Raw genomic sequence first — 19,173 nt, 5'->3', positions numbered from 1 at the left:
CAGCAGGCTGAGAACAAATGAGTAGATTGATGTTCACAGGGAAAAGCTGAAGCCCTGAAAGCTCCTTCTGTTTTTAGGCTAATGCTTCAGTCAAATAAAGCAAAGTATAGCTGCAGCTGCAGGATGGGAGTGGAAGTTGACAAAGCAGAGGATAATGGCCATCTTTGAAATCTGATTAAAGAGGCTGCTTCCACCACAGAGAATGCAGGCAGGCAGTGCAGATGGATTCAGCAAGGGTTAAGTACCAGTCCCTGCTAAAAACTGAACAAGACAGGGATTTCAGTTCTGTTCACCTGCCATAGTCAAATATATTTTTTTTACTTCTTTTTAGAGGGAAGAGGAAGAATACCGAATTTCAACAGAGATACAGATAAAGAAGTAAAAGCTCCTAACAAAACACATATAGAAGAGGAATCTGAACTACTTTCACATCTCAAGTAATATCTGAGTCATTCTGCATGTCATTAACACCCTGCTTTATGTTAGAAGCCTGATCTCTCTGCACTTTTACTGGATTGTCTGTTTTGACAGTTATACCAGATTGCATGTGAAGCAGCACTAAAATTCAGGTGTGTTCTTGAGTAAGCAAAACACCGAAAAGTTGTGTAAGGGACTTGTCAAGTAGATGAAGTGGTATATGAAGTCTGAAGAGCAGCTGACATGACAGTATGAAGTGGAAGATCTTTTAGGGGTTTAAGCCCTTCTGAAATGCTTCACTGTTATTTCTTGTGCAACAGATAAACACTTATAGTAGATTCCAACATATTAGACTACAGCTTCTGTGACTAGTGCAACTCAAGCAGCAGATTTTGAGTCTAGCTTGTGATCAAGCTGCAGCCTGAAAACGCACTCATCCCAAAAGACACTGCTACATTGAGCAGATATGTATCCAAGTCCTTCAAAACAAAAACCAGCAGCATTTATGTGTTCTCTGTTTCCATTTCTCACTGTTGCCTCTGTAAGTAGTTTAACAGATGGCACTGCTGCAAACCATCCTAACAAATAATGCTTCTTCATTAATGAGATGGAGAGTAAGACCCTGTATCCTTCATGGTTTTGTCTCAGCTTTGTGTTTAAAAGCATATGAAAAGTATAATACACACATCAAACCAAACCACGTTTATTTCATCAGTCACAAGTGCAAATATAGCAACAAGTCAGATCAGCAAATTACAACACAGAGAAGAATGTAATGTAAATGCTAAGTACACCGACAGACCATCTTCAAGAGAGCAGCAAAAAACAGTGTCTTCAAATAAAAATTTCTATTCATTTTACCTGTAATCTAAATAACATAATAAATCTAGATCAGGAATGTCTCTGATAACTCATGTTTAGCCAGATATTCTGTTATTAGCAGTTCACATTATCCAGTGTGCAAAAGACCTGTCCAAGCTTCCTAGTAACAGACGTTTTGGTTTTAAGCAAATTTTACCCAAAATTTAAATATACAGTGCTGATGCTAGTTAATAACTTCTGCTATTTGATATTATAAATTCAAGAATATATCTTTAAAAAAACTAAGACCAACTTCAGTGTACATACATAATTCTACCCAGATCCAAAAATGGGCAACATTATAGATAAAACTGATTTTTTTCTCGTCAAAAAAAAAAAAAGATAAGACACAAATCGTCTCTAGTTTTTTTCCATCATCTTTAAATCTGTAGTTAAAATATATGCAGTACTTATGTATAAAATAGAAAACATTCCCATTAGAAAGATACTGCAGTTCAGTTAGCTGTTTTTCCCTACCTCTTAGTAGCCAGGGAACAAGATTTATGCTAAACACCCAATCGCTATTTTGCTTTACAGAAAAGCAAAAGTTGACTTTTACACTGGAAATTTAGTTAGCCTTCTTCTTCGTTACGCATTGCTTCTTCTTCTCTTTTTCTTGGTAGGCAATGAATTGAGAGTCTGTACCAAAGAGTCTGTCCCACCACGTGAAGGTCGAGGCGTAGTTGCCAATGAAGTTCATGTGGTGGAAATCATGGAAACGGGCCCCAGCGTAGAAAGGCACCAAATGGAGAGGGTTCAGCGGGACATCGTAGCCACTACAGGGCAGCAAAAAATAGAAAAGCAACTAGGGTAAGGATTTTTCCGAGACATAAACTACAAAATATAGACATTAACTTCTCGTTTTTATGAAAGAAATATATTTTACAGTATTCTTAGGTCCTAAGGTAATCACTATGATACTGGCTTAACATGAAAACAAGTTCCCTCCACTCCCAGCCAAATGTCTCTGTAAATTATCCCACAATGGCTACAAAACTTGCTTTTCAGCTCAGTTTACTAGGCAGTAAAAAAAAAAAATTAAGCAGGTAACTTAAAAAAAATCACAGTGGCTGCCCTCCTGCTGGCTTAGCAGTTTTAACTTAGAGTGAGGAAGGAGGAACAAGATGTAACATTAAGTGCAAGCTACGGCCATCAGCACAGCAGCTCATCAGAGAGCATCTCAAATCAACAATCATTGTATGCCTACTCTTATTTTCAGCTTACTGCAAGTTCTTAAAATGTTAAAATCCAAATATATGATTAAAGTAAGATTAAAAGCAGAACAGTGTGCTCTAGAGGGATTCCAACTGCTTTGCTTGGTAGTACTGGAAAGCCTCTTACCACCACCTAGTGGGGAGAGTGCAAGGCAATTCATTACAAACCCCTCATGTGGAGAACAGGCTAAAATGATAATTATAATAGAAAATTTGTATTTTTTCTCAGTGAGTTTATGGTTTATCACCACATATACTTTGGGAACTCTACAAGCAAAACATGACTAAACCTGGAATGTTTTATACCATGAATTTACTGGTAGCTTATGCTCCATTGAAATACCCGATACTCAGCTTGCAATACGACACTATGTGCTTCATAATATATTTACAAATACAAGGTCATGTGTTAATACTATCATTTCAAAAATAAACTATTAGTGTCCCCTGCCTCTTGAACACAGGAAATAAAATCTCATTCATGTGTAGATGAACTAAACTGAGCCTACTGGGATTTGCCCTAAGATTTTGGAGTCAAATTTGTCAGTTCTACTACAGCAACAAGAAGTCTTGTCCTTCTTATTCACAATAAATAAACAAACAAATAAACAAAAGAAATGCAGGGACGTAGGGACAAGAGAAAAAACAATTACTAAGAAGCAAAGAACACCTTACCTGTGTACATCAATGGTTTCCATCAAGCGACAGATCACCCATGCCCACAGAAGAACCACATGGTTACAGAAAACAACAATTCCAATAAAAAAGCCAGCTCCAAGGATCAGTGTTTCCAGAGGATGAGCATATTCTGCTTGCATTCCAAATGGAGACTAGAAAGAGATAACAGACAGGGAACAGTCACCATTTTCAGTTTCATGTACTCCCAAATCAGAAGCACCATTTTGCAATGCTCTCCCTTTTCCAGTACCCCAAGAGAAAACAGCAGGACAAATGGAAAAATCCTGTGGGCCAAGGGAATGGTATGACTGAGCAAGGGCCATAACACACATATTTAGCTACTCTTTGGAAAAACAGTATTCCAAGGTCATAAGGATTATCACTCTATTAGTGATTCCTAACACTTCACTACTAGTTGAAAAACTGAAAACTTTTGTTTAGGCTTACCATCACCCCAGGACAAAGCGTTATTTCAGGAATATTAAAAGTGTTTGGCAAACTCCTATCAGCTTTCCTATACATCCAGTCTTGGAAGCAGAAGAAAGAAGGAAGCCAAAATATTCTTAGAAGCAGGACTCACTTAGAAATTTATTATCAAAATAAAAATGAAATATCCCTCATCTTTGACCACTTTTTAAAATAAATTTGTACCCCTCAAATGTGATTTTGAGATTGATATAAAACATATACATAGACACACACCAGTCATTCTTACATTTGGTTTAGCAAAAAAAGACATTCTCAAGAGTTTTCAATCACAGAACACCATACACAAAGAACAGTTTAAAAATTTTTAACCTAAGGCAGAAGGTTATAAATAAGATCATCAGAAAAAAAAAAAAGTCCACTCTATTCTAAGGGATACTTTAAAAACTCTTTAAAATCTCTTTTTACTGTCAGGGAAAGTTTTTAGTGAAGCAGCCATTAGGCTACAGATCACTTCTGTGAGAACTGCTAACCATTCTCAAGAACAATGGCCAAAAGCTGCTCCAGCTAGAGACCTGAGCGGCTGCCAAGTGCAAGAGGAAGAGAGCAGCTGCTGCTGCAGATGTCTATACATATGCATGCATCAATCCATACCAAGCTCCTCTATTGCCGGCAGCATGCATAAAGCATCCGTGACCCAGCAGCTTGCAGTTTCCTTTTGGCACAGCCTAGGTTATACACAGCAGCACAGAAACACACAGCACTGACTCCTGGGCTCCCCATGACATCACTATCATCTACAAAGTGCAAGCACTGCTGGATCCGACCAGGCTCCAGCCAAGTGCGGTTCATTGCCGGGCACTCAGTGCCAGCTCCAACACCACTAAATACAGAACCACTCAAAATGCATGCTCCTGATATATTTGTGTACTTGAATTGCACAATGGGCTATACTAGTTCCAGAGGCCCTCATCCAGAGCTGTAATCCCTTCCTTGAACCTAGTACATGATGCACACACTGAGGTTGTGCAAGAGCTGCCCGTCTGATCACGTTCTGGGGATTCATATGCTCTGGGTAACAGCCCATGTGGTGTAGAACTGATGAACAACCAAATCCAAGCATCTACTGTTTCCCTTCCCCTAGCAATGAGACCTGTATGTGCATTTTTAAAAGTCCACTTCAACTTCAAACTTCAGCAAGAGTGTGATCTTTCATTTCACTGAAATGAAATCAAATTACAGGAGGTTTTTTCAGAAACAAAATGGATGACTGCTGTTGACAAAGTGCCCAAGAAAAGGCATCTAACCACTCTGTTAAAGGAATGCCAAATTCTTAGGTCTTTCAAATAAGATGCTTAAGTAAGTTCTATGAGACATACACTAAAAGCTATTATTAAAGAAAAAAAATCAAGTAATACATACAACAAACTCATGGTGAACCTTATGGATATACTTGTATATTCTCTTGTGATGCAGTAATCTATGCAGAAAATAGTGCCAGGCATCCTCAATCACTGCACATCCAAAACACTGGCCAACCAGAACATACCTTTAAAAAGCAGAAGATCTATTAGTTATAGAAAATACTAGCAAACATCTGTTCCTGAAAGAGAATATAGTTGATATGCTAATAATGGTCAGGAATGTTTATACCTATTACTGACTGAAGAGCAGTGCACCACTACTTTTTTAACATAAAAAAATACTAATTACTGGGTAAAAAGGCTGTGGTGCTTATCAGCTCATCAGTCGATATGTTATGATATAAAACAAGGTGGATGGTAGAGATACTTCAGAGGAATAAAAAAATTTAGATAAATAAAACCCCCAGTCTAACATTTAACCCACCCTGCCAGGAATCTTGCTTTGCTTCCATAAATTTACTCCTAATCCTCCTTTTCTCCCAAAGATTAAAACAGCTTGGGGCCATTTAAAAAAACTTAGAAAATTCTAATTAGCTCTTACAGCAGCTAAGCAGCAAATGAAGGATGATGAACAAACACAGTTTACACTGCCAAAAAATTATTTCCTATTAGAGTTGACAACACTAATTGTTAAATATTCTGCCTCCAGCTGTATGTAACTCAGCATCATCATATCAGAAAAATCTACATACCATCTTGGCATATCTTCCCACCCATATGGGATGTTAAAATACTCTGTGAAGTAATAGGTACCACAAATCAGGGGGAGCTGAATGAAGAAGTGATTGAAGAGGAGGGTTTTGAAACACTTCCACTGTTTTTCCCATGTTTCTGGTTTATCCTAAAATGAAGCAAAAAGAATTGATTGTGTTACATGTTCCTGTTGTACACAAGTGAAGGGCTCCAAAAATTCATTTGGAGTCAGTATAATTTCACCTTGGAAGACAGATGCCTTCCAGTAACACAGATTAACTCAGGCAACACAAATAACAGGGGACTGGATTCAGTTTTATCAAAACCTCATTTTTCTAGGCTAGTGTTTTAAGATAAGCTGTCTTGTCAGACACCTCCAAACTATTTTTGTTTTTTCAGTGTTTATAGTTAGCAGGAACATTTCATACTCAACAGTTTGACACAATCCAAGTTTTCTTTCCTTCCTCACCACAGAATGCATTTCCATTGCTAAAATTATACAAAAAGAGGCTGAAGAGACAAGCTTTTGAAGAAATAATTGTCTTGAAAACATTCAGTTTTTGTAGGGAGACATTCTATCAATTACTGCAATAACTTCAGAAGCTGGTGTTATTAATTTCTAATTCAAATTATAATGAACATGGGGAAACCAATTATCTTTAGATACTGGATATGCTTTTGCCTCCAATTAGGAATGTGTAATTCATCCCAGACTTTCTTCATTTTAAAAATATTTCAAAATCCTTTCAAGAGCATGTGCATAGAGGTACTTCAAAGAAGAGCACTGCTATTAAAAAAAGCACACCATGTAATTATTTCATACTTTAAGACACACCTCTAACACCAGATGCCAGAATTCTATTCACCTTCCCTTTCTGATATAAGAACTATGTATATAAACTTCACTAACAGTAAGACTGTCATACCCTTTCCTCTCTATAACACCATGGGGGGAAAACACAACCCTTCCTCAGGAGAAAAAAACAAACTCCTTTTCTTCCCTAAAATCCACTCCTCTTTCTCTCCTCACACACAGAGTAAATTTATTGTTCCCAGGATGTCCAAGTGACAGATGAAATGGAACCATATACATTGAGGATACTGTGATGATACACAGGATACTGTGACTGCATGCTCTGCCTGATAGGCTCAAAGACAAGTCAGTGTACACTTTATAACTTTCTCTTACCTGTTGAATTTTATACTTTTGCATGTATGGTATAAACTGAAAGATAAATCCTGGTACACACAGCAAAAAGTAAGAAACTTCATGAACTATAAGTGATCCCCAAGTTGCAATCTGGAACTTTGTGTAGTTATCCAGCATGTAATTCCAGGCATTTTTAAATGGTTGCTGCAGGGGATTGTCAGGTAAGAAGGAGTCTATATATTCCACTGCCAGATAAGCAGAGTTCAAGATATTAACGCTGTCATTCATGGCCATGGTTCAATCTTAAAACATCACAATTACAGTTCCTCTGTAGTTGTCTGTAAGTAACCTGCAAATTTTGAGAAAAATTCAATAAACAGAAGTTAATCTTCAGAGAAAAAAAAAATTACATGATAGAGTAGTTACCTAGTCCAGAAGTAAAAGCTGAGAAAGGACAGGAAAGACAGATTCTCTTCATACAGAACAGCCTAAAAGAACAAAGCTTTAGATTGGTTTGAGAGGCAAAGCAATTTGTAAGGCAATCAGCTCTTGGGTTTTGAGATTATGTCAAGGGAGCAAAAGGATAAAGAAATATTAATTACTAGCCAAATTTTTATTTCAAGGCTTTTGCAGGATAATTATATTCTGTACTAAAAGAGCAACGGGAAGGTTCAAAAAATATTTAGTTTTAATTTTTAATTAAGTGTGAGCTCTTGATTATCTAGTCCCATATTTCTCATGGCTGTGAACCAAAATCCTTGCAAATTACATCAACACCCCAGTTAGCTTGAGACAATCCACCTTTCCCTCAGTAATGGCCTTTTCCTCACAGCTCCAAAACCACAGAGGCTGCATTTCTGCAGGTGCCCTGAACTCATGCCATTGCCACAGACTAGGCTCCTTGCTGGTTAGGCTTGGAAGGGACCTTTAAACATCATTTACAATACAACCCTCTTGGGATGGGCAGGGACATTTTTCATGACATCAAGTGACTCAAAGCACCATCCCAGCTGGCCTTCAACCACTTCCAGGGATAGGGCATACAGGACTTTTCCATTCAACCTGTTCCAGTGTCTCAGCATTCTCATTGTAAAAAGTATCATTCTTATGCCAAATCCAAACCTATCCATTTTTAGTTTAACAACACTGCCCTGTGCTTTGTCACTACAAGCCCTAGCAAAAAGCTCCCTTTATGTACCACAGTATGGTGTCCCTTGAACCTTCTCTTCTCCAGGCTGCACAACCCCTCCAACTCTTCCAGCCTCTCCCCACTGATGATGTGTCCTCTGACCACTTCCAGTGCCCTCCTCTGGACCCCTTTAACAGGTCCATCTTCCACTCTCACACAGGTTTGGAACTCACAGGCCAGAGGACACTGATCTGTCCCCAGCTGGTACACTTAGGCTAAATCCACAGAATCACAAGGTTGGAAGAGACCTTCGATATCAAGTCCAACCTGTTCCCTAACACCTCAACTAAACCACGGCACCAAGTGCCACATCCAGTCTTTTTTTAAACACATCCAGGGATGGTGACTCCACTACCCCCCCAGGCAGACCATTCCAGTACTTTATCACCCTTTCCGTGAAAAACTTTTTCCTAATATCCAACCTATATTCCAACCTATGACGCAGCTTGAGACTGTGACCTCTCGTTCTGTCAGTTGCTGCCTGGAGAAAGAGACCGATCCCCACCAGGAAGTTGTAGAGAGTGATAAGGTCGCCTCTGAGTCTCCTTTTCTCCAGGCTAAACACCCCCAGCTCCCTCAGCCGTTCCTCAACACATTCCTCAACCCGACACAAATCAGGTAACTGCAGGCTGGACAAGAGCTCTGGGATCCCATGACCATGACCCACCTGTAACCCCTGACCCACCACCACCCTACCAACCAGACCACGGCACCAAGTGCCACATCCAGTCATTCCTTTAGCACCTCCGGGGAGGGTGACTCCATCACCTCCCTGGGCAGCCCATTCCACTGTGTCATTAACTGGCACATATTAAGCAGCACACCAAGCCACTACCCAACAACATTAGTTATCGTTTTCCTTCCTCAGCAACAGCATCGCGACGCTGCCACTTCTTGACAGCAAAAGCATCGAAGCAGATGCCGAGGCAGCGCACAGCCCGAGCTCCCGGGCGGACGGACGCGCAGGGCAATTTAATCACGGCCGCCACCCCCGAACACGCCGCCGGAAAGCCGAGGAGCCAGCAGCCGGGCTGCCCCGGGGCTCCTCCGTCCCGCCCGGCTCCGCCAAGCGGCGGACACGTACCGGCACACTCCACCCACGCGCGGAGAATGCCGAGAAGAGATGGGGACCCTCGGGGAGCCCGCAGCCCCGCATCGGCACCCTCAGCCCCTCAGCCCGGGCCGCGCCCTCGCCCCTCGCCCCTCACCTGGCGGTGGCGGCGGCTCCGTGTGCGCAACAACAACCGCCGGGCCGCCCGCGTCACCGCGCGCCGCTTATTGGCCGCCGCCGCGGCCCCGCCCCCCACTACCCCATTGGCCGGCGGGGGGCAGAGGCGCAGGGTCAGGCGGGCGGGGGGCGGGGCCGCAGCGGCAGCTCCCGAGCGGCCATTGGCTGGAGGGGTGGAGTGAGGATAGTGAGACCCCGGCGCCTGGCCAATGGGGAGGGCGGGCAGCAGGTGACGCGCACGACGCCATGGGGCGGGGCCCGCCCGGGCGCGGCAGCGGCTCCGGCAGCGGCGCCGGGAGCGGATCCGTGCAGCGGCCGTGGCCGAACCGGGATCGGAGCCCGCCGCTCGCCGCCTCCCGCCGCGCTCGCCTGCAGGAGCACCGCGGCTACGGACGGACGCGGTGTCACCCCTGCGGGTGCCTGCGCCCGCTCCCTGCTCCCGCGTTAATGAAAAGATGGAAGTGCATAGGCGTCGTCATGGCAGCAGCGGCCCCCGCCGCATTCGCGGGATGGTGTCAGGCGGGTGAAAGTGTGCAATTCCGATACAAGGTTCCCGTTCGCAGCCGCCGCCTCGCCCCACCGTGCGTCACACCGCACATGGAATTCGGGCACCTACGTGACTCCCAGCCCTGTCACAGCTGCAGTGTCACAGATCGGACGCTTTCGCGGGAAGCCAATGGTGGCCATTCGTGCACTCGTGGACAGCCACAGCTTTCAGAAACATAACTGCGGCAAACAGTGATGTTCACATGACTGGCTCCTGAACCTTAATAATTCTCAATTCCTTGGCATTCCGACCTTTAGAGCTCCAGCTTCTCCCCCCTCCTTCCCCCCCGCCGCCCCGTTTATTTCACTGATTATTTGGATTGAGACTTGTATTGAGAAACACAAGTTTTAAGCGACTTGTTGGCATTAGGAAACAATGTACAAACTTTTATTTGAAGAAAATGTCTCAAATATGACAGTAGCTTTGGTCATGTTAAAAGGAGGCCATCCAAGAACAAATAAAAATGTGCTGCTGTATAAGCATGGCCATATACAGTGTATTCAGATATTGGCTAATATAAGCTGAGATTACAGGCATAAATAGGCCTTTGTACCATGCAAGTTCAATGCAATTGCATACATTCACTATAAATTTTCAGTTATTTTCATGCCAAATCACCTTTTGGATACAAAGGTAAAAAAGAAGTAACATCTAAACGTGACCAAAATTGAACAGGAAAAAAAAAAAACCCTGTAAGTACAGACAACATTTTTATTAAAAAGATACTGAAATTACACCTGCTCAAGAAGTGTCAAACCATCTCTGATCTCCTTCAGCGGGAATTAGTGTTAAGCATTGTTACATATCAAAAAATACATCTCTGTTTTACAACGTAGTACTGACATATTCAAAGTACTGTGCCAAATTATAAATAGTAAAATCAGGTTTTGAAGAGTTTCAGTAGAGAGCAACTTATGCTCACACAAACATATGCACATAGTAGTATAGTTACGTAACAAAAGTTTTATAAAAGGAAACAAATGTACCCCATGCCAGTTTGAATTGCTGAGGTGGGATTCAGTACCTACAATGAAGACTGACAGTTCATTTCCTTAAATATATTTATTAGTCTCTGGAAAAAATAAGACAAAAATTTACTTTCACCAGAATACACACCATTCTTCACTCACAATCCATTTCTCAGTCATGACTGACAGAAGCTGGTCCTTATGAAAGCGTTGGGTTTTTTCTGAAGACCTTGCAATAAAAAAAATGGTCCACCAGACTTCAAAAGTTCAATCAGCTTCTGCTCAACTGCAGAATAATCCTACAAATTGCTTCTACCTAGAGTAATCTTCATCATCTGCCATCTGTAATTGTAGACAGTCACATCTTCCACTGTGACTCAAGGTGCAGCTACAAGTAGAGAAGTGCTTAGATACTCAGTCACTTCAAATACACTTGTTGAAGACTGCTTCTAGTGCATAATCAAGTTGAAAATCCTTTTACTGATCATAATGGTTTGTCAATAACTGTAACACCTAGAGAGAGGGGGAGAAAAAGGGATAAATTTTTAGGCACTATTGTTTTTAAAATCAAGAAAAAGATTAATATGATACATTGCAAATAGCATTTAACTGTGCAGCAGCAACAATGTACATATTTTTCCCTACTTTCTCTTTGACACAAAGCTGTCAGAATCAGTGTCAAGTTACAAAAGTTTCTGTGACTAATCAAATTTAAGTTTGCTATCAGTGAAATACATCCTTAACATTCACTTAAATAACTCATTTGAAAAACTGCAGCTATTGAAATTAAAGATTCCTGAAACAGCTCATTTTCTAAATATCAAATCCCAAAGAACTTTGGAATAGGAGCCCTTAGATTGAGACACATATTTCTTGTTAAAAAAACTGGTCATACCAGAATCATCTTTCTGACTCACCATTTATGTGCTTCTTGATTACACTTTAATCCCTTTTTTTTTCCTTGTAGTGAGTAATTATTTGAAGTCATCATTCAAAATGTACCATCAGATTCTTCCTACCCATTTTATTATCTTAGATTTTACCTTAGACAAGGACTCTGTTTGGATGCTTTGTCAAATGTTATACTTTAAAAAGTGCATTAACAATATCTATATGCCTTACCTGCATAGCTCCTTCCTGTACTCATACAAGATGACACAACTGTCCATTTATCAGTTGTTGGATTATAATACTCCACTGTTGATAAATTACAGGAACCGTCATCTCCTCCAACTACATACAAGAGACCATTTACAGCACAAACACCTGAAAAAGGGCAGGAAACCAAAATGAAAAGTAGTAATTGACTCCCACACCCCCCCTAAAAGCATGTTTTCTTTATGAAAGCAGCAGAAATCCAGATACACGCCATTCACAATCGACACTGGCACAATTTTAGTCATCGTTGCACATACCTGCATTCCTTCTGCACATGTTCATGTCTGCAACCTGCTTCCAGGTACTGGCAATGGGGTCAAACACTTCCACACTTTTTCTTACCAAAGGACCATCATGACCACCTACTGCATACAATAAATTGTTTAACACACCAACACCTGCAAACATATGAAAATACGCAGAATTAAACAGAGAATTATTTGAACGATACAAAGGAGAAACAACAAATATGTCAGCTAACATAAATCCTTCGTTAAGTCAATGTTGGAAACTATTTCAGAAAACATTTGGGTCAGGATGCATTAAAGCAGAGAGACAATAACTACAGCAAGACACTGATAAAATGCCTTGCGTGCCCATCTACCATATTGCAGCATACAAAGACCAGAGCTGTTCTGCAACAGAAGATTTAGAAAATTTTGGACGAAAAATGACGTGCAGGAAAATGAGGCTTGTTGAAATTTAGGACTAATTAGAAGTGACAGTAAATGAGACAATGTGCTCAGCCAGCAAAACAGAAATCTGACAGGATGATAAAGTGTAAGTGAACTTTTAGAAAGTAAAAGCTGCGCAGTACAGAGGGTAAAAGCTGAATGGATAGACATTATACAATAGGGATGTTTCCACTGAAGTGTTGGAATACCTTGTAAACAGATGGAACAGAATTAAACAGTTAGCAGTGAGTACCTTCTCTGGGATTTGAAGAACACCAAGCGTCTTTGAACCAAGCTTCAGTTATCAAAATATCCAAAAGGATATTAAAGGGTGTCCTTTAATCCTAAGGTCTCCTTTACTTTACAACAAAAGTTTATCAATCTGTGAGCTTGGAATGAAGGCGTGAGTAAAGCTAGATCTATCTACTTGCTATTTGGCTGCACATATTGAAAAGATGGAAATGGGGGAAGCAGAAAGAAAGACCTGTTTATTTATTACTCCCTTTATAATGCATTATTAGAACCAAAACATAATAAATTTCAGAAATGTGGGGTTTTTTTTGCATTAAAACTTCTGAGTGATGGACTATAAAGACAACTAAAAAAGCACTTCTATGAAAGTATACTGGGAAATCTAATAAATGCCACATTTAAGACTATGAAACTCAAAGCAGAGATACAGATTTGCAAAGATAGCTCATAAAGTATTCCATGGAACCACTTAAAATCTTTTTAAAGGGAAACAACAAATATGAATGCAAAAAATCAGGAAAGTCCCTCAAAGAAAAAAAAATATTAGAAGTAGGAAAAAAAAGGAGAAAAAAAAGGAAAAAAAGAAGAGAACCCCAAGACCTTAATAACAAGCTGAAATATCTTTAAAAACATATCACTAATTTTGTATTTAAGAGCCGTTTCTATATGAAGAGAAATGACTCCTGCTGAAATGACTAAATTTTCTTATTAAAGAGACTGATTTTAATAATTAAAAGAAGAGAGGAAGGAAACATGGAAGCTAATTGGTACTATAAATCTGAAAAATAGCTTCTTGATAGGACACTTATAAATCATGCTATTTAGGGCTTTACCAATGATATTCACTGCTAGCATTTCCCCATATCCTTCCCAGTTAATTTAATTCCTATTTTATTGCTATTATTTCTAGCTATCATGCCACAGTATAGTATGACAACTTTTCTTTTCCCCACTCTGATCACAATTTATTAGAAAGGAAAGTACAACATTCATCCTTTGTAGAATTAAACATTACAGAAGGAGGGCTAATATTTTCAGTTTAAATATGGGATGTGACAGAAATCCCCCCACCCATGCCTTCAGTAGAGTCACTGGCCTTCCTATTCAGTGTGTAGAGCTTACCCTCTGCCACATTGCCACTTTTTTCTTTCATAGCTCCTTATTTTTAATAATGTCCTCCCTTCCTCCATGGTGCTTCATTTTCCCTTAATCCCACACCCAGTTTCCAGGTCCTACCTTATTTCTTGCTCCTTCCGTCTGTATCCTCTTGTTGCCGTCTTCTGAGTTCTCCTTTCTTTGTTATTTTTCTTTCCTGCCCATTTTTCAGGACCCTGTCTTATATCTCTCAGCCCTCCCAAATGGCCTATATCTGGATCTGACGTTCCTCCTCCCAATATGTTGCTGGAAACAGATCTGTCCCCGTATTGATCAACTGAGAAGCAGTGGGTACTAAAGAAGAGTAACTGAGGGTTAACCTCTGAAAAGTTGCTTTTGAGTGAAGCTGAAGCAGTAGGAACAGAAGAGATGAGCTTAAGTTCTTTGAGATGACCAGACATCCAAAAGTTGAATACAGAAACAAAATTTTCTTTAGTTAGCCCCCATAACACCACCAGGACTGATTGCCAGTTGAAACAGTTCTGGTGGGTTTGGCTATTTGGCCTCTACAGCCCAGCTCAACCAACAGTCACGATTTTCACATGACTACCCACTCCTCTGCCATACAAAAAATATAATTTTTCATGTATTTAACAGAGTGGCGCAGAAGAATGTTGATTTTTTTACTCAGTTATATGAATCTGGAATAACTGTCTACATTTAGTTTTCCTCTCCATTTTTTTTTTTTATCACTGGACCAGGTAAAAGGCAGAAGAGAGTTGAATAAGCAAACGCAGGGACAAGGGAAGAGAGGAGAGGGGCAGGAAGATCCCAGTAATTAGTTAGTATATTTAAGGAGTGGTAGAAGAAATTCAACATCAAAAAAAAATCTGAAAACATCTACTATATAAATAGGCTACATGCACAACAACAGTTTGCAAAAACAGAGTATCAAAAAATAAACACCAAATGCTGAAACAAAATGTGTGTGCAGGCAGACTGCAAAATGAAACTTTGTCACAAGCCACCAACACTATTTGTCTTTAAAATTATTCTTGTACCTTGCCCATTTTATATAAATATATTCCTCAAAACTTGCCAATATTAAACAGGAATATTTTCCAGTACCCTTACTGCAACTCTGTCCAGTTTTTAATCCAGAATTTACTTCCAAGAAGCACAGACTGAGTTACTAGAAGTTTCACAAGGCAACTATGTTTTCTTGAGGTATAGTGTATCATGTTTCCTTCATTATCATCAAAGTTTTAGTTTATAAATACAATTGAAATATGACTTCTAGTAATAGGAGTTATCAGCTTGCTGATCTTGTACGGATATGGTGGAAGTATCACAGACTACCTTAATTTTAGTAACAAATTTAGTACTTTGATAGATTTCTTTTGAAATAATTTGAACATAATTTAAACATTATCACATAGGTAAAAACTGTTCAGAGTTAACAAAGAATAATGGAAGGTAAGATGAGAAGTTGGGGTAATTATTAATCATATACTGAGCATTCTAGAAGTCCATTCAGATTTATTTGTAGCAATATCTCTTCCCGTTATGAAGCACATTATTGCAATCACCAGTAGATACTTGAAGGGTGTTGCTAAAAACCACCACACTAAGTACTTGGCAAAAAAGTGACTTAATTACTAAAAAATAAAAGTAGAAAATAATATCATGGAATTTGACTTGAAAAAGTCCATGGGAACGCATCTAGAGAAATAAAACAACTTCTGCGAGTTGAAAAAACCTGAAATACCAAAAGACAAATAGAGGACAGTGAACAGTAAATGAGATTCAAGTCCATAATATTAATAGATAATGAAAATGCTAAAGTCAGTTTGGAGCTGTGGAAGCACCATTTCATTAAACAAAAGTGGAATACCATAGGCACTTTTAAAGATGTCTTTAAAGAGAAATATACACACTCAGAATTGCAAGAAGGAAAAAAGAAATCCACCCAAAAAAAAAAAGAGAGAGAAGGGATTTTTAAGATTATAGAGAAATAAATGGATATACCTTGGCTAAATGATAAGGAAGGATAACATGCAGTAGGCTGTACATGTACAGAGGATGCAAACACCAGGTAATGAGAAGAATTACTGAAGGTGAAATAAAGGGTACATAAGTGGAAGTAATAGGATGAAACCAGTAATACAAACTTAGGAATGAACAAGGACAAAATTTCCTGCAGTGAATCAGAATGCAGAACAAGTCTTCCAAAGAGGTGGAAACCTAGTCACAGTTCACACGTAAAGTCAACCTGTTATAATAATCAGCGCTAACTGGCAAAGAGATCCTGGTCGAAAAGACATTTTTTCATCCTTGCTGTATAGATTTTGATACTTAAGAATCGAGGTGACAGTGATTAATACAATCCATGAATATTAGTCTGTATGTTAAAAACCACCAGAAGTTGTGGGAAGAGGAGGAATATGAAAGTATGAAAAAACAAAGAGGGATATTTACTCATAACAGACTGAATCTTACTCAGTGGAACAGTTGTGCTGTGTATCAGCCATCTAGGACTAGCACATTCCATTAGATTCAGACTTTAGCTTACCTTTCATGTTTTTAGATACATTTTAAACCCATGAATTTTCATCTTTGCAAGGACAGCTGATCCTTGTCCACTTACCTGCTCCGCTCCGCCTCGTGCTCATCTCTGCGACATAGCTCCACTCGTTGGAATTGGCATCGTAGCATTCCACTGAACTAAGGCACTGCCGTGACGCTCCATCATAGCCACCAACAGCATACAGCTTCCCTGGGGGAACCAAAGGAGCCTGCCAGCTGCTAATGTACATGCAGAGACTGCCACACTGACAAAGAGGAAGGCATTGCTCTCCAATTAGCTACTAATTAGCACCTGTCAATCATTTACTGAGAGTCTATACTGTAAACACCTTACGTTAGCATGCCACAGATCTTGTCATTTTTAGGATGTAAAAGGCACCCAGTATCTAACAAGAACAATGCAAGTCAAAAGATTTTAAATTGCCTAGCTGAAATACAAAGGGAAGGTTTTTAATTAGACATTGCTCAAAGGCAATCTAGTTCAAGTATGTTTGATACTGGAAGCTCACAAATAGGCTTCCTAGGAATATTAGAAATGTAGCTGAAAATCACTCGCACAGTCTGCATTTTCAGATTAGAAACAGCAGTTGTTCCTATGCAGTTAAAGCACACACTCACCCCTAAAACTGTTTTAAGATCCAAGAGCCAAGCCAGGCCTCCATTGTGCAAGAGACATCCAGGCTATTCACCACCAAGCTGACTGAAAAGTCAGCAGTTTTCCTGGCGCTGCCCTTGGGATTGTCCCCAGCATGCAGCCAGCAAGGTCAGCCACAGATAACACAGCTGACAATACAGCAGTGCTGCATCACTAAAGACCAACTGATAAGGTCACCATGTCAGCTCTCTGACTTTGCTGACATACATAACCTAGAGCTTAGCAAGGTTTTCCTCAGTTTGTCTCAGGCACAGCTGAAGCTCTGAAAAAATATTTAAAACTACTGTGCTAAAAACTAGTCAAACCCAAGAAGAATGATTACATATTGTTCACACCATTTCAATTACAAGGTTGAGTAAAAACATAATCTGAAGTATGTTTTCAGAATTAAGAAAAACTAGCAGGGGAAATGATTGCATTCTCCTCTGTTCTTTTTTATATCATTTGTCAACTTACCTCCAACAACACCAACACCAACACTACTTCTTCTTGTGTTCATTGGAGCTACATGAAACCACTCGTTAGTCTTTAAGTTGTAAACTTCAACTGATGACAAACCTATGAAGACAATGTAACATTTATTCGATAAATCTAGGTGCAACATAGTGTCTAGATTTCAGAAAACTCTTCCTATCTGAAAATTCAAATTATCTCATTTTAAGTATTGCTAAATACTGAACATAAATAAAACTTTTTAGACAGGCAATTACAGTCAACCCAACTTTATGTCTGAAAATAGGCAAATTACTGAAGACTTCTGTGGAGCTGTGAAAACTTCTTCCCTGGATTATTTCCTTTCTTTTTACTTAAGACACATGCTTTCTCCTACATATGCTTCTATAATAGCTATTAAGCAAAAAGATCACTTCTGCACTAATTGTTTAATTCATCTAAGTAGAGAATGAACAGTGAATGTCTAAAGCCTTCTCACAGGTCAGAAAAAGCTGTTTATAATCTTATTTACACTACATGAAAATGCAGAGATCAATTTCCTATGCAAACAGGACTAAACAGACCAGATAATTTTTCTCTCATATCTTCCACAAGTTAAGGATTCTGACCATAGAAGGAATACTGGAAGCAAACTTGCCAAAATTTCACTAGTCTTTAAACCTGAACTCTTAGGAGCAAATAGTCCTCTGTTCAGGTAGGGGGATGTGACCACTTAAGGGCATTCCACACCACAAGATGCTACGCTACCCTCATGCTTGGTTTCATCACAAGTACCAGCAAAAAGAGGCATTAAAATTTGAAACAATTATGTTAAGAGTAGTCAAAGCTGTTCAGAAGTGTCTCAGGCAAACATACCTGTACTGCCATCAAATCCTCCCACAGCATAAAGAAGGCCATTTAACACAGCTGCTCCCAGTGTGCTTCTCCTGTCTTGCATGTTAGCAACACTTGTCCACTGGTCCTTCACTGGATCATAGGAATCTACCGTACGAACTCTCAAAGAGCCATTGAAACCACCAACAGCATAAACCATGCCTCCCATGTACACCATTCCTAGAGCAGGGACATGGGAGGAAAGATGATTGTTTCAGTCTCTCTGCCAATTAACTATATTCTGTAACTCTGTTCTGTACTGTCCTAAGTATGCAGATACTTGACACAAGTGTTGTGCTTTTGACAGTCCCCTAGAACCACACTTCATTCAGATTAAGCCCTAGAATTTCTAACATTTTTTGCTAACAATGCATGTTCCCGAATACCATCTTGCTGAATTTCTTCTTGCTTAAATTGCTCAGCTGCTTTAAGATCAGATGTTCATGTTTTCAATCATGGATTATCATTGCTTCACATTCTTTATGTAATTTAATAAGATTAGGGTATTTTAATAGCAAAATTAGTCATTATTACAATGCATTAATATTTTAATTTATTTATCCCTTGTTTCTGTGGGAGGTAATAAAGCAGTTTATCCTACAGATTGCAAACTGAACCTCAAATTAAACACA

General features: G+C 39.7%; 2 protein-coding genes across 4 annotated transcripts in view; both read right to left on the bottom strand.

Moving 5' to 3' along the window:
• Positions 1-1,104: 1,104 nt before the first annotated feature.
• On the bottom strand, positions 1,105-9,377 carry MSMO1 (methylsterol monooxygenase 1). Of its 2 annotated transcripts, none has more exons than XM_009101171.4 (6): positions 9,261-9,377; positions 6,903-7,212; positions 5,713-5,861; positions 5,019-5,145; positions 3,168-3,322; positions 1,105-2,054 (listed from the first exon to the last, which is right to left on the bottom strand). In XM_009101171.4, exons 2-6 carry the CDS (start codon positions 7,155-7,157, stop codon positions 1,847-1,849), a joined length of 894 nt encoding a protein of 297 aa, XP_009099419.1. In that variant the 5' UTR covers positions 7,158-7,212; positions 9,261-9,377; the 3' UTR covers positions 1,105-1,846. The 2 variants fall into 2 exon arrangements, with proteins under 2 accessions (XP_009099419.1, XP_018782204.1); XM_018926659.3 differs by having other exon boundaries at positions 9,137-9,292.
• A 1,493-nt stretch (positions 9,378-10,870) lies between these two features.
• The window catches only part of KLHL2 (kelch like family member 2), a 53,280-nt gene continuing 44,977 nt past the window's right edge, over positions 10,871-19,173 (bottom strand). For both annotated transcript variants that reach the window (XM_030239022.2, XM_018926658.3), the window contains 6 exons: positions 18,524-18,721; positions 17,672-17,773; positions 16,622-16,750; positions 12,211-12,351; positions 11,918-12,061; positions 10,871-11,308 (listed from right to left, as the gene is read on the bottom strand). In XM_030239022.2, the coding sequence (XP_030094882.1) occupies positions 11,280-11,308; positions 11,918-12,061; positions 12,211-12,351; positions 16,622-16,750; positions 17,672-17,773; positions 18,524-18,721 (743 nt within the window). In that variant the 3' untranslated portion in view covers positions 10,871-11,279. The remainder of the gene's footprint in view (positions 11,309-11,917; positions 12,062-12,210; positions 12,352-16,621; positions 16,751-17,671; positions 17,774-18,523; positions 18,722-19,173) is intronic.

Source organism: Serinus canaria, chromosome 4 (assembly GCF_022539315.1).
Source record: "Serinus canaria isolate serCan28SL12 chromosome 4, serCan2020, whole genome shotgun sequence".
In the NCBI taxonomy this organism is placed as follows: domain Eukaryota; kingdom Metazoa; phylum Chordata; class Aves; order Passeriformes; family Fringillidae; genus Serinus; species Serinus canaria.
This window is presented reverse-complemented; position numbering and strand designations above follow the sequence as displayed.

Excerpts from the sequence above, each read along its gene's own strand:
- MSMO1 (XM_009101171.4), bottom strand. The coding sequence starts at position 7,157 with ATGGCCATGAATGACAGCGTTAATATCTTGAACTCTGCTTATCTGGCA. Across the intron at positions 3,323-5,018 it reads AGGTTCACCATGAGTTTGTT|TCTCCATTTGGAATGCAAGC; the intron begins GTATGTATTACT and ends ATCTCTTTCTAG. Across the intron at positions 2,055-3,167 it reads GAAACCATTGATGTACACAG|TGGCTACGATGTCCCGCTGA; the intron begins GTAAGGTGTTCT and ends GCTGCCCTGTAG.